We start from the raw sequence: 16329 nt of genomic DNA, 5'->3' as shown, positions 1-16329 counted from the left end.
CTTAGCACAAAACTCTGATAAGACTATAGATGTAGAAGACGAGGCTCATTTTGATTTTCACAGGTTGAGTATCTGGAATCCCTAAGAGGACCTGGGCCACACTGGGGCTTTGGAAACAAGAGGCAGTTTTCAAAGGCTGTATGAAGAGCCACAGAGAGGCCTGCAGCTCTGTGGGTAGACACCTGGCTAACAGGAAGTCCTGGCTCCCATCTGCAGCATCACATAAATGGGGCATGGGTAATGGCGGCCTGTGAGAGTGAAGGCAGAAGGATCAGGGATTCAAGGTTATCCTCTGATACATAGGGAATTTGAGATCAGCTTGGGCTACACAGGACTCGATAAACAAATCCAAAAGCTTGAATTGGAATGAACTGAGAGAGAGCAGAATGGAGAAGGGGTGTTTTTCAGTTCAGCCAGCGGCTTTTCCTTCTGCAGTGGGAACAGTTGGCTGTACCTGCAGTAGGAAAACGACTCCCATCTTAACACATGGCGAGTATTTCACTGATACAGCAAAGATACATCAAAACCACAGATTATTCTTCATATTAAAGGCAAGCATGCCTTCCCTCATTTAGTGTGTGTGTGTGTGTCTCTGTCTGTCTGTCTGTCTGTCTGTTTGTCTAGCTGTTGAATTCAGGACCTCCTTCATGTTAGGCAAGCACTTTACAGCCAAACCATTTGTCCCTATCCCCACACTGGAGGATTCTAGGCAAGCACTCTACACTGAGCTACATTGTCAGCCTTATTTTTGAGACACTATCTCACTAAGTTGTCCAGACTGGCTTTGAATTTTCTCTGTAGACCAAGTGACTCTCTCTCTCTCTCTCTCTCTCTCTCTCTCTCTCTCTCTCTCTCTCTCTCTCTCTCTCTCTCTCCCTCTCCCTCCCTCCCTCCCTCCCTCCCTTTTCCCCCCACCCCTCTCGTAAGAACGTTTGCCTGTGTACATGTGTGAGTACCACATAGGCACACTCCCCACAGAGGCCAGAAGAGGGCATCAGATCCTGTGAAGGTGAAGTTACAGATGTTTGTGAGCTGTCAAGAGGCTGCTGGGAACGAAACTCAGATCCTCTGCAAGAGCAGCAGGTATGGCTGAGTCACTGCTCTAGCCATTTAGTTCTGGTTTTAAAAACAGAGACCTAGGGGCTTCCTCCTGCCATGTAACACACACACACACACACACACACACACACACACACACACACACACTAATGGGCCTGTGTGCTCTGGGACCTAGAAAATTCTGTCAAAGCAATTTAGCTGACCTTCTTAAGAAATGGACATTCAAATTAACGTGTAAGCTGGGCATCCTTTTCTGTAAATGGCCACTACTTTAGAATACTGCACCCCCACCCCCAGTCACCTTATTGGTTCAAAGAAACATGATGCTTGTTTTTCCTAGAAGATGCTTATAAACCATTTTCTGACGGGTCCTTACTCACCCTCCTTGTTCCCAGTGGTGTCGGTCAGTTTTCTGTTACTGTAACAAAATACCCAAGAGAAGTTTAAGAAATAAAAGTTTGCTCTTTGGCTCATGGTTCCCAGGTTTCATTTGGTGATGGCTTGTGTTTAGGCCGTGGAGACACACCACGGTGGCTGCAGGAGGTGGGGCAAAGCTCCCTCAGGTGGCCACAGAAGTACATGAGGCTGGTATCCCATGATCCCCTCCAAGGACATGCTCCCTAAGCCTCTTGCTAGGACTGACCTCTCAAAGGTGTCCATCTTCCAATAGCACCAGGCTGACGATCAAGCCTTTTTAACACTCGGGCCTTTGGGCCAGCACTGTGGTGGCTGGTGCTTTCGTCATTCTGGTCTCTGCAGTGACACTTATAATCCGTGTGCATTGGATCACGAGAGAGGGAAGAACAGAGCCTGGGATCCAGTCCTAGCCCTGCCTCTCTTGCTGAGTCTCCTTGGACTACAAGGGTAGTGTGGCCATAGACTGAGGAGTGCAGACAGCCAGGAGAAGCCAACAGTAGTGGGAAAGTGCTGGCGCATGCCTTTAATCCCAGCATTGGGGAGGCAAAGGCAGGCAGATTTCTGAATTCATGGCTAGCCTGGTCTACAGAGTGAGTTCCAGGCCAGCCAGGGCTACAAAGTGAGATCTATCTCAACACTTTCTCCCCAAAAGAACAACAACAAAAACAAATCACTCTTTTGGCTCCTCCAGAGTGAATATGGCCCTGGTGGTACCTTCATCTGGACCCCGGAGGTGTCAACTTTGGACTTCTGACTTCCAGTATCGAGCAGTCTCATTATGAGAGGAGATAGAGGTGGAATTCTTACTTATTTTATTTTTATTTTCTGGGTCTCTGTGTGTGTCCGTGCACACTTGTGAGCATGCTGAGGTGTGCGTGTGGGGGATCGGAGGACAGTTTGCAGGAGCTAGCTCTTTCCTGACACTCAGGTCATCAGGCTTGCCAGCACACACCATCACCCGCTGAGCCATCTTACCAGCCTTGCTTGTTACTGTTAATGACAGTCCATCAAGTTACAAGACCAATAACTGCAGGGAATGCAGAGCCCACTCTTGGGAACTTTGTCACAGGAGTTTCACCAGTGGATCTCATAAGTATTGGGTTTTTTTTTTTATTTGTTTTGTTTTGTTTGCTTGTTTAGAAACTTCCAGTGTCTCATGTAGCCCAGGCTAGCCTTGAAATTGTTAAATAGTTGAAGCTAATGTGAAGTCCCGATTCTCCTGCTTTCATGTCCTGGCAGCTGTGAGTGCAAGCATGTGCCAAGATAACCAGTGTCCCTTTGTATGTGAGTGCATGTGTGTGTACATGCATGTGAAGCCCAGAGGAGCCTTGGTAGTTGCTCATTCAGGCACCACATCTATTTCTCTGTGTATGTGCCTCAGTGTGTATGTGTGCACACGTGCCTTCAGGAGCCCACTTCACGTTACTTATTAGGTCAGGGCCTCTAGCTGACCCCAGAACTGGCCTAGTCCAGCCCGGCCAGCCAGCCAGCTTGCCCCGGAGGTCATGCCTAAGCTTCTCTCTGGGATTACAGGCAGCCGCCATACCTGCCTGACATTTTGTGGGTTCTGAGACTCTGACTCCAGACCTCATGCTTGTGCAGCCAGAAGACTGGTCACTGAGCTGTCTCACCAGACCACATCTTTATTTCTGAGCAAATGTTTTCCATAAGCTAGCGGCTCACAGAATAGCATAAGCTGACTGGCCAGCAAGCCAAAGGATCTGCCTGCCTCTGCCTCCCCGGTGCTGGGATCTTAGGACATGCCACAATGCCCAGATTTTTCACACGGGTTTTGGGGGGCAGCTGAACTCAGGTCCTCTTGCTTGCAAGCCAAGGGTTCTACCAAAGGAGCCATCTCCTAGCCCTTGGCATTCCTTTATAAAGATACTTTGTACTGACTTTTTTCTTTTCAGTTCTAGAAATGGAATCAAAAGTCCCCTACAAGCCGGGCGGTAGTGGCGCATGCCTTTAATCCCAGCACTTGGGAGGCAGAGGCAGGAGGATTTCTGAGTTCGAGGCCAGCCTGGTCTACAAAGTGAGTTCCAGGACAGCCAGGGCTATACAGAGAAACCCTGTCTCGAAAAACCAAAAAAAAAAAAAAAAAAAAGTCCCCTGCGTGCTAAGCTAGTGGTGTTTCTAAAGCACACCTCTAACCCGAGTGGGGTTCTAAGCACATGGTCTACTGTGGAGCCGCACAACTCGCCCGGCTCCTTTGTTACTTTTGAAGTGATTATGTTTGTGTTTGTGTAAAGGAGATGGCCCTCAGAGCCTTGGGCTCGCGGCTGATGGCAGTTTAGAAGGTTTAGGAGGTGTGGTCTTGCTTGAGGAGTTATGTCAGCAGCAGTGGGCTTTCAAAGACTGATGGCATGCCATCTGCTCTCTCTGATTTGTGTCTGTAGTTCGGTATGACACTCAGTTTCCTGTCCCTACTGCCACACCTGTCACTTGCTGCCATGTCTCCTTATCTTGATGGACTACTACCTCTCTGAAACTGTAAGCCTAATAAAGTCTTCTACGAGCTGCCTTGCCATGGTGTTTTATCACAGCAGCAGAAACAGTCTGTGTGAGCATATGCTGATGTGGGAGGAAGCCTGGGGCCAGAGGAAGGCCCTGGATCTCCTGGAACTAGAGTTACAATCATAGCTGCCCAGTGTGGGTGCTGGGATCTGAACTCAGGACCACAGCATGAGCAACATGCGCTCTGGACCGCAGACCCGTCTCTCCAGCCAGATCCCTTTTACCACTGTATATTGTGTGTGTGTGTTGTGGAGGTGCCATGTCACCAGGGGAGACAGGATAACTCTGCGGGTCGGGTCTCTCTCCTTCCACCTTGAAGTGCGGATGCCAGGCTGGGCAGCAAGTGAGCCATCTCACTGTCCCCATTATTGATTCTTTGACAGCAAAGCCCGAAAGCAGCAGCTCGACCACGTGTTCCCTCACTGCACTTGGGGACAGCAGAGATCACATCATCTGTCTGCTTTAGGCCACTTCATCCCACTATCACCAGTGAACAGTACTAGGGGCTGCCGGAAGGAAGGACATGTTTATGCATGACAGCCAAGACAGGCAAGCAGGGCAGCTTTTTGCTTCTGGAGAAGGGAGGAGATAAGGGCTCCTATGTAGCCAGGGCTAGCCTTGAACTCTCAACCCTCCTCCTACCTCAGCCTCCTGAGAGCTGGGATCACAGGTGTGTGCCACCATGCCTGATCTTCCTGGAGCCTTCTAGAGGAGAAGGGTGCGTCAGCGGCTGGGTGGGGTTAGTCAGCGTCCTTTGGGAGGCGGTGGCACAGGGACACTAGGTGATGATGAGCATCTCCTCACGGTCTCTGCTCTCCGACATGGAGTTGATGATGCTTTTTAAATACTTGATGAACTCCACCCGGACCTCCTCAGGGTCTTCCTCCAGGTTTGAGTGCACCAGCTTCAGCTTGTTCAAGGGGGGAGCTCCAAGGGGGAAAGGAGGCTAATTAGGCTTGAAGGTGGACAAGGAACACTTTCTAGCTTGTGACGAGCCAGGCTTCTGGAACACCACCTTTCTGCTTCCTCTCTCTCCTCCCTCCCTCCTTCCCTTGCAGGCCTTGCAATGTACCCCAGGCTTGCCCAGAACTCTCGGTCGTCCTCCTGCTCAGCCTCACCAGTGCTGAGATTAGACACTGAGCTAGCACATGCAGGGATGTGCTGAACGTCTCAAGTCTTAACCTGCTTGACAAAATGGTTTTAAGAAACTGCCCCTTAGCTGGGTGGTGGTGGTGCACACCTCTACTTCCAGTAATCAGGAAGCAGAGGCAGGTGGATCTCTGAGTTCAAGGCCAGCCTGGTCTACAAAGCGACAGGACAGCCAGAGCTACACAGAGAAAACAAACAAACAAAACAAAAAACCCTTGCCCCCTTGCAATCGGAAAGCAGGTACTGGCAGGTCCTTGTTTTGGGTTTTGTTTGTGTGGTGCTAGAGAAGGAACCCGAAGCTTGTGCATATTAGACAAGTGCTCTGTCACAGAGCTGTACCCTGCCACATCACTGTGAGGTCTAGGCAGGGGCTCTACCACTGAGCCACGCCCCCAGCCCCTCACTGGGGGATTCTAGGCAGGGGCTCTACCACTGAGCCACACCCCCAGCCCCTCCCTGGGGGATTCTAGGCAGGGGCTCTACCACTGAGCCACGCCCCCCAGCCCCTCACTGGGGGATTCTAGGCAGGGGCTCTACCACTGAGCCACACCCCCAGCCCCTCACAGGGGGATTCTAGGCAGGGGCTTTACCACTGAGCCACGCCCCCAGCCCCTCACTGGGGATTCTAGGCAGGGGCTCTACCACTGAGCCACGCCCCCAGCCCCTCACTGGGGATTCTAGGCAGGGGCTCTACCACTGAGCCACACCCCCAGCCCCTCACTGGGGGATTCTAGGCAAGCACCTTACTACTAATTCATACCTCTATGAAAATGTTTACCTAAGAGGTATATATACACTCATTCAGGCAGACACACAAACATAAGTTAAAAAAAAAGCCAAGGTGAATGGCTTTCCTGAGAATGACACTTAAGGTTCATCTGTTGTCTCTAAATACACATGGACCTATACTTGTGCTCACACACCCACACACATGCTCGCACACACACACACACACACACACACACACACACACACACATACACGTTTCAAACACTGAAGACAAAAAGCAGGAGAGGAAAGTCCAGGGTGCTTACACAAAGCCAGGCTGCCCCTTTCTCCTCCGGAGCCCGGTTTGTGGTGGGCCACAAGCATGCAGTGACTGTCTTGGAGGAACTGTTGCTGGACAAAGCAGGAATACCACATTTCAATTTCCTTTAGGTGGCTTGGGATATCAGCATTGAAGACAATCACCACTCCATGAGCATCCTTCATCAGAGCGGGCCAGCAGGACTCAAACCTGACATGTGGAAAAGAAGTCAGGAGAGAGCTGGAGGCCACCCTCGCTTCTCAATGTTTATTTTTGTTATTGTTATTACAGCATTGGGGGCTTCACACATATAGTGCAAGTGTGCTTCCACTGAGCCACGCCCCCAGCCCCTCCCTGGGGGATTCTAGGCAGGGGCTCTACCACTGAGCCAACCAACCGTGGCCCTGTTTTCTGTCACTCACCTGTAGAAGCAGAGCTGTGTTAAAGGAAACTTACTTAGAGTCGCCACCACAGTCCCAGAGCTCGAATTCGCAGCCAGTGCCTTTGTTGTTGCTGGTGACATGTGGGTTCTCAAACTCTAGGATCCTGAAAACACAAACAGCACAGCAGCCCTCGTGATTAGGAAGTGGGGAGGGAATAAACGATGCATCACAGCTGCTTCCGAGACTCACACAGGGCAAGCTCACCTCACACCTTGTGTTGGGTTATATTCAGTGATGTCCGAAGATTCAGTGAGAAAGTTGGCCAACACTGTTTTGCCGCTCTGTAAAAGCAAGAACAAGGGCTGGTGAGATGGCTCAGTGGGTAAGAGCACCGGACTGCTCTTCCGAAGGTCCAGAGTTCAAATCCCAGCAACCACATGGTGGCTCACAACCATCTGTAACGAGATCTGGCGCCCTCTCCTGGAGTGTCTGAAGACAGCTACAGTGTACTTACATATAATAAATAAAATCTTAAAAAAAAAAAAAAGCAAGAACAAACAGATCCACGAGAGAAACCACCCAGGAGGCCTCACCTACCATGAACGCTGGCACACACCTGCAACCCTAGCACACAGGGGGCTAGGTAGCAAGAAGGCAAGTTCCAGGCTAGCTTGGGCTGCTAGGTGTGGTGAAATACTGGCCACGACTCCTTGGGATCTCGAAGACAGAGAGCATGCTGAAGCATGCTGTCTTGCCCTAGCACAATGGGAGCAGCTTGGATTGGGACCCAGTATGCCTCTCCTTACAGCCTGGCTGGTACTCAGTTAACTTATCTGAGGACAGAAAGCCAGAAACCAAACAACAACAGCAACAACAACAACAGCAGCACCCCAGGGGAGTGTGTGTCCCACCACCTCCTCTATTTCTCTGCACAGCTTCAGCCAGTCAGTCTGTTACAGATAGGAGGCCACGAAGAGGATCAAGGTTAACGCTGAGACCCAGGTTTCTGGACTCTTGGCTGACTGGGTCACTTCTCCTTCTGTATTACATTAGTAATCACTTTTCCTATAAAAGGACAGTAAGACAGCCTTTCTGAGCCCTCTACCCAAACCTGGTTTCTACCCATCCATCCATCTTTCCATTCAACCACCCACTCACACCCCATCCGTCCCATCCATTCATCCAACCACCCACTAATCCCATCCATCTACCCAGCCATCTGCCCACTTCAAACACCGACTCACCCATCCATCAATGCAACGACTCTCTCTACCCACTCATGCCCATCCATCCACCCACCCACCCACCCACCCATCGTATCTAACCATCACCCACCCATCATCCATCCATCCATCCATCCATCATCATCCATCCTTTTACCCATTTTCTCCAACACCTGCTCACCCATCCATCCCCCCATCCACCGATTCCCTCCTCAGAGCTATGATCTTCTCTGTGTATTTGCACCATCCAGTATATGCCTGAATATACAACAAAGCTCCTCTCTCCTCAGAAGTCAATCTCTTAAACCTGAGTGGGCCCTGGTAAAACTCTACAGGATGGGAGAAGGGGATGAGGTGAGGGATAAAAGGGACAGGAGAGGAGATGAAGGGGTGGAGAGGCTGAGAAGAGGCAGGACGATCAGGAGGTCAAGGTCACTCCAAGCTACCTGAGATCCTGCTTCAGAGAAGCCCCAGACCACCAAGTAACCAAAGACAAAGCACGGCGCTCCCCGAAATTATACTCTCTTCTCCAAGCTGCTTGCTTTAAGGTAAGGACTTATTATGTAGCTCAGGCTGGGAACCAAGCTTCCTGCCTCAGGCTTGAAAATGATGGAAGCTTTGTGTATATCACCAACCGCAGACTGTAACAGTCTGCAAACTTTCTCCAAACCACAACCATGCTCTCCATTTTATTTTATATATTTATTGTATGTATTATTTATTTATTTAATATATTATTTTATTTTATACAGGGTTTTACTATGTAGCCCTGGCTGGCCTGTTGATTAGGCTGACCCTCAACTCAAGATTTACCTGTCTCTGCCTCTCGGTGCTGGAATTAAACGCATGGACCATTATGTCCGGGCCGTGTGAGGGTCTGTGCATATTGAGTGCCTGTGCCCACAGAGGCCAGAGGTGTCAGGTCTCCTGGCACTGGAACCTAAAGGCAGTGGTGAGCCAGCTGGCATGGGTTCTGGAAACCAAACTCAGCTCTCTCTGTGAGAGCAGTATGTGTTGTTCTTAGTCACCAAGTTGTCTTTCCAGCCCCTCCTTTCTTTTAAGCCTTCTCCTCCTCTCTGCCCCAGGCTAGCCTCAACACTCCTATATGGTCCAGACTGGCCTCAAACTTGTGGCAACACTTAGTGTCTTGTATGCTGAGGTGTCGGGCCTGCGCCACACATGGCTCAATCCTCCTTTGCTTCTGTGCATACTTAGCAACTTCTTTCTCTGACAGGTTTCACGGATCCCAGGCCGGCTTCAGACTTGCTATTTGTAGCCAGGGATGTGGCCTTGAACTGTCAATCATCGTGCCTCTCTACCTTCCAAACACTGAAACTGAGGCATGTACCACCATGAACGTTTTATATGAAGAGGATTGAACCCGGGGATTCCTGTATGCTAGGCAAACATCCTATCACCCAGCTCTACCCCCAGCCTCCTAACTTAGGATTAAAGCCATATCTTCACCATATAGTCACCTATGAATGTACATTAGTTCTCACGTTTGCTCAATCAGCCAATAACCTCAGATGAAGATCATATTATTAAAAGTTACTGCGTACAAAATCTGAATTCTTACATTCTTCCCAGACCTGAGGGCTGAAGTAGGTGGATCTTGAATTCAAGGCCAGCCCCAGCTGTGTAGCAAGACATTATCAGCAAATATCAAAACCTAACATAAGCTAACCTTCTGAGCTGGGACCCTGGGATTTCAACTTTAACAAACCATCTAGGTGATTCCCGAATTCTACTATCCAACTATCTATCTATCTATCTATCTATCTATCTAATTTTGTTATCTGAGACATCTCACATTGCAGCTCAGGCTGTCCCAGAACTCAATACATAACTCAGGCTGGCCTTAAACGTGTGATCACTCCTCCACTGCCTTCTGAGTCCTGGTATTATTACAGGCATGTGATGCTGCGCCCAGCTTCCTTCTACAGTTAACTTATTTGCATGTTTAGTTTCGGTCCATCTGAACTTTAATTCGGTGAATCACATATAGAGTGACTCCCTCATATTAATAGCCACTTGCTCCAAGTCCCTATATTGAAAATATCTAGTTTTCTAACCCCATGGACATATTCCTTTTGCATGGAAGGTTTGGAGGGGAAGTCATGAGGCGTCCCTTATTCCCGCTGCCCTTGAGACCTGGGTACCTCAATATTCTCCTCCACTACTTGGGAGGGGTGAACTGGACGAAGGCCTGGCCGCTCCGCTGGTCACGGTAGCGCCAGCTGCCGCCCTCAGTGGGGTTGCTGGTACCAAGTTGCATCTCCTGAGAACAACCCCAGTTCTAGGGAGCCCCCGAGCCCTGAATCACCTCGCAGGGGCCCACGAAGAGGATCTTAGCCTTCAGCATCGCTGTCCGTTAACACGAACCCGCGGAAGCCCACCACCAAAGCGCGCTAAGCTCCCCGCCGCGTCCGCCAGTCTGGGCCGCATGCTCTGATTGGCTGGTCAGTTTCCACGGCGACCGGGAACAGCTGCGCAGTAGCCCAGGAAACCCTGCTAGTTCCGGGAGCCTGGAAAGGTGGCCTACGATGGAAGCTGAGGAGGACCAAAAGAGAAAAGGCAAAGCTGGGCCTGCTAACTGCAACCTGAGCGTTCTGGAAGGGGTAGAAGAGCCAGGCTCTAATCTGCTTTATATCTCCCGGTCTTCCTGAACGCTCCATAGATTAAAGGAGCTGCTAAATTTGCCTGGAAAACAGTACTGTGATCTTGGTTTTCTTTTATTTCCGCGGGTGGATGCTGGAGATTGAACTCAGGTGTTTATCAATCCTAGGAAAGCGCTCTGTCACTGACACCATCTCCCCAGTCCAACTCGCTATGTAGGCCTGCTGGCCTCAAACTCAAAGATATCCACCTGCCTTTGCCCCCCAACTTTAATACCATTGAAGGCATGTGTCACCACTCTCGATTCCCAACTTTTTTTTTTTTTTCAATTTAAAAGATTATATCTATCAATCAATTATCTATCTGCCTGTATGTGCGTCCGCCATGATACATATGTGAAGATCAGAGGACAAGACATAGGACTCAGTTTTCTTCTCCCACCACCATTTCAGGCTTGGTGGTTCCGGTCATTACCTGATGAGCCGCTTTCCAGCCCTGTCATTATTTATTTTGATGCTGAGATTGTTCTTGGCCGCGGAGAAGCTTCTCCAAACCAGTGTGTGTGTTCTTTTGACATTTCGGTCATTCTCTGAGTTTTTTCATATTAAAAAAAAAAAAAAAGTGTGCGCGCGGACACACTCACACACACACACACACACACACACACACACACACACACACACACACACACGTATACAAAAGTGCAGGTGGTTGTGGAAGCCAGAAGGAAGTGCCCTGGAGCTAGAGTTATGGAAGTTCAGTTGCCCAAAATGGATGCTGGAAACCAAAGTCAGGGCTCCTCTGAGAGCAGTCAGTGCTTTAACCTTCAAGCCATCTCCCCAGCCCAGGCTTTCATACTTTTTTTTTTTTTTTTTTTTTTGGTTTTTCGAGACAGGGTTTCTCTGTGTAGCCCTGGCTGTCCTGGAACTCACTCTGTAGACCAGGCTGGCCTCGAACTCAGAAATCCGCCTGCCTCTGCCTCCGGGAGTGCTGGGATTAAAGGCGTGCGCCACCACGCCCGGCTGGCTTTCATACTTTTAAGCTCCATTATATTAATCGCGGGCGGTTAATTTTATTGCTCTTGTTTCAGAGTGGCAATGTATTACATACATTCTTTCGCATGCACTGAAAAAAAAATTAAAAGTTTCAAAAGACAAGAGACCCCCTCAGGAAAATTATTTCTCTACACAACCTGGAAAATTTGAAGGGAACTTTGTGTTCCTGCCTCTGACTTTTGGCCTGAAACACACTTAGGTCCCCGGCCTGAGCTGTAGGAGAAGTTGGTGTCAGCTCATTGGGCAACATATGTTCAGAGATGGAACTGCTTGGCTCCTTCCGCACCTCAAGTTTCCTTTTCAGATGAGAGAGAAACTACACAGTGTGTTTCCCCTTGCCAGGTAAATCCCTATAAAGTCCTGTGCATCTATGCATGTGTGTGTCTCTCTGTGATCCTGTGGAGGACAGAGGTTGGCTTTGTATATCTCCCTATCAATTTCTACCCGTCTCCTCCTCCTCTTTCTCTTCCTCCTCCTTCCCCTCCTCTCCCTCCTCCTCCTCCTCCTGTCTCTTATTGAACTTGGAGCTCACCGTTTCAGCTAGATTGCCAGCTTCCTGGCATCCCATTGCTTCTTCCCTCTCCAGTGACGCCACTAGGCTTTTATGTGGGTGCCAGGGATTAGAACTCAGATCCTCATGCTTGTACAGGAATCTCTACAATCTCTAGAGTCATGTTTTCATCTGCGCCTAAGCTAGTACTCGGAGATAAAGTGTGTGGTTTGACTTTAAGGAACAGAAAAGAAACCAACACAGTGTAAGGAGGCTGTGTCTAACTGGATAGCAGTGAGGAAGCTGGAGTCACAGGCTTTGTCCAATACCCCAGCTTCCTCCTTCTCCCCCTTCTTTCTGTTTGTGTGTGTTCATGTATGTGTGTACATATGCTTGTGTATGTGTGTGCCCATGACGATACATATACATGTACGTTTGCACACATGTATATATACAGCGCACAGAGCCAGGGTAGATTTCTGGTGTCTTCTATTGCTTTCTGCCCTATTTTTCAAGATCTTTTATTTTATTTGTATGAGCGTCTTGCCTGCATATCTGTCTGTGCATCATTTGCATGCAGTGTCCGAGCAGGCCAGAAGAGGGCGGCAGATTCCCCCTGGAAGTGAAATTACAGTTAGTTTGTGAACTGACATTCATTCGGTCATGCTGGGAATCAGATCTTGGTCCTCTGGAAGAACAGCCAGTGTGTTTAACTCTTGTGTGATCTCTCGATCCCCTTCACCTTAAGTTTTGACACAGAGTCTCTTACTGAACAGGGAGCTCACTATTTCTGCTACCTTGGCTGATCAGCAAGCTCCTCTTCCTGCCACTTCCTCCCCAGTCCTGAGACAGATGCTTGCCACTGCCTGGCTTTTACATGGGCACTAGGATAGAACTCAAGTCCTCATGCTTGTGTAGCAAGCACTTACCACTGGCCATGTCCCCAGTCCTCCCATCTCCCCTCTTATGTGCAGAAATGCACTGTCTCCTTTGTGTGCAGGGATGGCCTGCCTCTGGCTGGTCCAGAGCGAGCCTGGGCTGCTTCAGCCTGGCTGTTTATTTGTTACACCGGGAAGAAGTTGTGATGTATTCTATCCTTTAACATTCTAGAAAAAGTCAAGCACAGTGTGCGTGCCCATGTTATCTTGGCACTCAGAGACAGAGGCAGGAGAATCATGAGTTCAGAGTCTCAGCTATATAAAAGTTCAAGATCAATTCAGGGTATGTTAGTCTTCACCTCAAACAACATACCGCCAACGGGGTTCCAGAGGTGGCTTGGTAAAAATGTTCGTCATATAAACAGGAGAACCTGAGTCTGTCTCCTTAGAAATCATGTAAAAATGTCAGGGGTGGCGGCAAGCCCCTGTCACCCTACTGCTTGAGAGACAGAGGCAGCAGATCCCTGGAGCAAATGACCAGCTAGTCCTGCTGAATCAGTGAGTTCCAGGTTTCTTGAGTGGCCCTGTTTCAAAAATATGGTAGAGGAGCTAGAGAGATGGACCAGTAGTTAAGAGTGCTGGCTGCTTTTGCTGAAAAACCAGATTTTGGTTCCAGATGTAGTTTTCTATCACCTGTAATTCCAACTTCAGAGAATTCAACGCCCCCTTCTGGCCTCCCCAGGCACCAGCACCCACGTGCATGTGTGCGTCTTAGTTTACTTTTCCTTCTTTCTTTCTATTGGGGGATGGAGGTTAGGGGGAGGGTTCGAGAAAGGGTTTCTCTGTGTAGCCTTGGCCATCCTGGAACTCTGTAGACCCAGCTGGCCTCCAGTTCAGAGATCTACCTGCCTCTGCCTCTTGGATACTGGAATTAAAGTTTCTATAGCTGTGATAAAACCTGGATCAAAATTAAGGCAGCGTAGGAAAGGGGTTATTTTAGTTCATGGGTTCTATCCATCGTTGCTGGAACTCAAGGCAGGAACTTGAAGGCAGGGATGGAGACCGGAGACTGTGGAGAAGACAGCTGACTGCCTTGATGCCTTGGTTTGCTCAGCTACTTCTTTTGCATGGTTCAGGCCCATCTGCCTAGGGATGGCACCACCCACAGTGGACTGGGCCCTCCTACATCAGCCAGTATTGTAGAAGTGAGTTTTTGCTACACACTTTGCCTCCTGGTGGATTGCTCACATATACCAGCCAAGGATCTATCTTTGGATCCGAAAATGAAACACACACACACACACACACACATACACACACTTATTTTTAAAATGCCTTGGCTTCCTCAAAGGCTGGGTACTTCTAAACCTTCCCCTGCTACCTACCACAGGCCCAATCAGGGAAGTGGCCAGTGGCCACTTATCCGGTCTCACTTGGCTGGTTGGCTTTATCTCCTGCTGCTCCTGTATCCCATCCTGCTACCCTGAGTCATGGCGATTCTTCCCCTTGCCTCTCTGCATCCTCGTGTCCCGCCCCATGCCTAGACATTGGCTGTCGGCATCCTTATTGATCGATCAAAACCCAATTGGGAACAAGGGCCTTTAGCATTTGGACATGCAGATTCCCAATTAAGTGAAAGCATTAGAACCAATGTCCAGCACAGCACTTAGGGAAGGACCTCACAGACGTGGCCTCAGGTCAGGCTCACATGGACGATTCTACAGCTGAGGGTCTCCTTTCCCAGGTGACTCTAGTTTGTGTTAAGTTGTCAAAAACTCACCAAGGCAGGCACACACACACACACCCCAAGCCAAAATTGAAAATATAAATTACAGGGACTCGAGAGATGGCTCAGAGGTTAAGAGCACTGACTGTTCTTCCAGAGGTCCTGAATTCAATTCCCAGCAACCACACTGTGGCTCACAGCCCTCTGTAATGGGATATGATGCCCTCTGCTGGTGCATCTGAATACAGCTATAGTGTACTCACATACATAAAATGAATAAATTACAGTTCTTTGAAGGGTTTCATTTGTTTGTAACACAATAGGTGCTTAATACAAATTAATTCTTTTTTCTCTATCAATACATACCATCACAGAAACCCCTCACATATATATTCATTGACTCCAAAGGGTTTTTTTTTTAAAGGTTTATTTATTTTATGTATATGAGTACACTGTAGCTGTCTTCAGACACACTAGAAGAGGGCATTGTATCCTATTACAGATAGTTGTGAGCCACCATGTGGTTGCTGGGAATCAAACTCAGGACCTCTGGAAGAGCAGACAGTGCTCTTAATCGCTGAGCCATCTCTCCAGCCCCGACTCCAAAGTTTTAAAATTTGTTTATGTGTGTACATGCGTGTTTGTGCACTTGAGTGCAGGTGCCTGTGGAGGCCAGAAGAGGGTGTCAGAGCTTCTGGGGGTTGCAAGCAATTGTGAGCTGCCTGTGGTGGGTGCGGGGAACTGAACTCACATCCTCTGCAAAAGCAGTGCGTGCTCTTAACCGGGAGCCATCTCTCATTCCCTGGCCCTTTATATAAATATTTCAGTTAATGACAATGAATGTTACTTTAGTCTTGCCAAGGCATTTTGGTTTTCATTTCCAGGTGAGGGAATTAAAAAGGTGAAGTGTTTTTACTTTTCTTGGCAATATACACTATTTAAATTTGGGATCATTATTATCATCAGAAATTGTTAAAATACCTTATTCAGATGAGGTTGACTTCCTATGCGTGGTACATGGCTCAGTCCTGAGGGCAATGTGGCATCAGTAGGGACAAGGGCTGGAGGAGCTCAGCTTCATTTCCTCCTGATTTTGTGATCAAAGCCATAAAGTCTCTCACTTGAAAAGAAGGAAAGAACTTTGACGGATTTTAAATCCTTCCTATGAATTGTTGAAAAGATTTAATATAACCACCAGTCATAAAATTCTGTCATTTGAGCTGACCCTTCACGGTCCAAATGACTGCACATGCTGTTTTTACAACCAAAGGGAAAAATTGTGGATTTCCTGTGACTCGTGAGAATAAAAATGGGCTTCAAGAATTTCTTTGTATGACTCAGAGGTTTTCAACCTGTTCAACTTTCAAAGATAGAGATGGCCATGTAGTGGTTTGTAACCTGGATCTGTTTCATTCTTGGTAACTATTTGTCATTCCTTTAAAAATAAAAAGGAAGTGGGGGTGGTTGGGGGCATAGCTCAGTGGTAGAGCCCCTGCCTAGAATCCCCCAGGGAGGGGCTGGAGGCGTGGCTCAGTGGTATAGCCCCTGCCTAGAATCCCCCAGGGAGGGGCTGGGGGCGTGGCTCATTGGTAGAGCCCCTGCCTAGAATCCCCCAGGGAGGGGCTGGGGGCGTGGCTCAGTGGTAGAGCCCCTGCCTAGAATCCCCCAGGGAGGGGCTGGGGGCGTGGCTCAGTGGTAGTGCTAGAATGACAGATGTTCTGCCTCTGTTATACTCCTAGCCCTCTTTTCAGTTTAAATTAAATTTATTTACTTATTTTAAGACAGG

The 16329-nt window shown here is 48.7% G+C and overlaps 1 protein-coding gene across 1 annotated transcript; it reads right to left on the bottom strand.

Moving 5' to 3' along the window:
* Window positions 1–2267: 2267 nt before the first annotated feature.
* Ift22 (intraflagellar transport 22) lies at window positions 2268–10247 on the bottom strand. Its single transcript, XM_085837324.1, has 5 exons — window positions 10102–10247; window positions 6817–6893; window positions 6626–6715; window positions 6177–6379; window positions 2268–4920 (listed from the first exon to the last, which is right to left on the bottom strand). Exons 1-5 carry the CDS (start codon window positions 10138–10140, stop codon window positions 4772–4774), a joined length of 558 nt encoding a protein of 185 aa, XP_085693450.1. The 5' UTR covers window positions 10141–10247; the 3' UTR covers window positions 2268–4771.
* Window positions 10248–16329: the final 6082 nt, after the last annotated feature.

This window comes from Mus caroli, unplaced genomic scaffold (genome assembly GCF_978045245.1).
Source record: "Mus caroli unplaced genomic scaffold, Mus_caroli_1 scaffold_4, whole genome shotgun sequence".
Taxonomy (NCBI): Eukaryota; Metazoa; Chordata; class Mammalia; order Rodentia; family Muridae; genus Mus; species Mus caroli.
Note: the sequence above shows the minus strand (reverse complement) of the source record. Positions and strands in the feature narration are given on the sequence as shown.

What these genes read in the sequence shown, in the direction of transcription:
- Ift22 (XM_085837324.1), bottom strand. Translation starts at nt 10,140, where the DNA reads ATGCTGAAGGCTAAGATCCTCTTCGTGGGCCCCTGCGAG. An exon ending in TCTTCGTGGGCCCCTGCGAG is followed by an intron (nt 6,894 to 10,101) that starts GTGATTCAGGGC and finishes TTGCTTTTACAG; the next exon opens with AGCGGCAAAACAGTGTTGGC. An exon ending in AACCCAACACAAGGTGTGAG is followed by an intron (nt 6,716 to 6,816) that starts GTGAGCTTGCCC and finishes TTGTGTTTTCAG; the next exon opens with GATCCTAGAGTTTGAGAACC.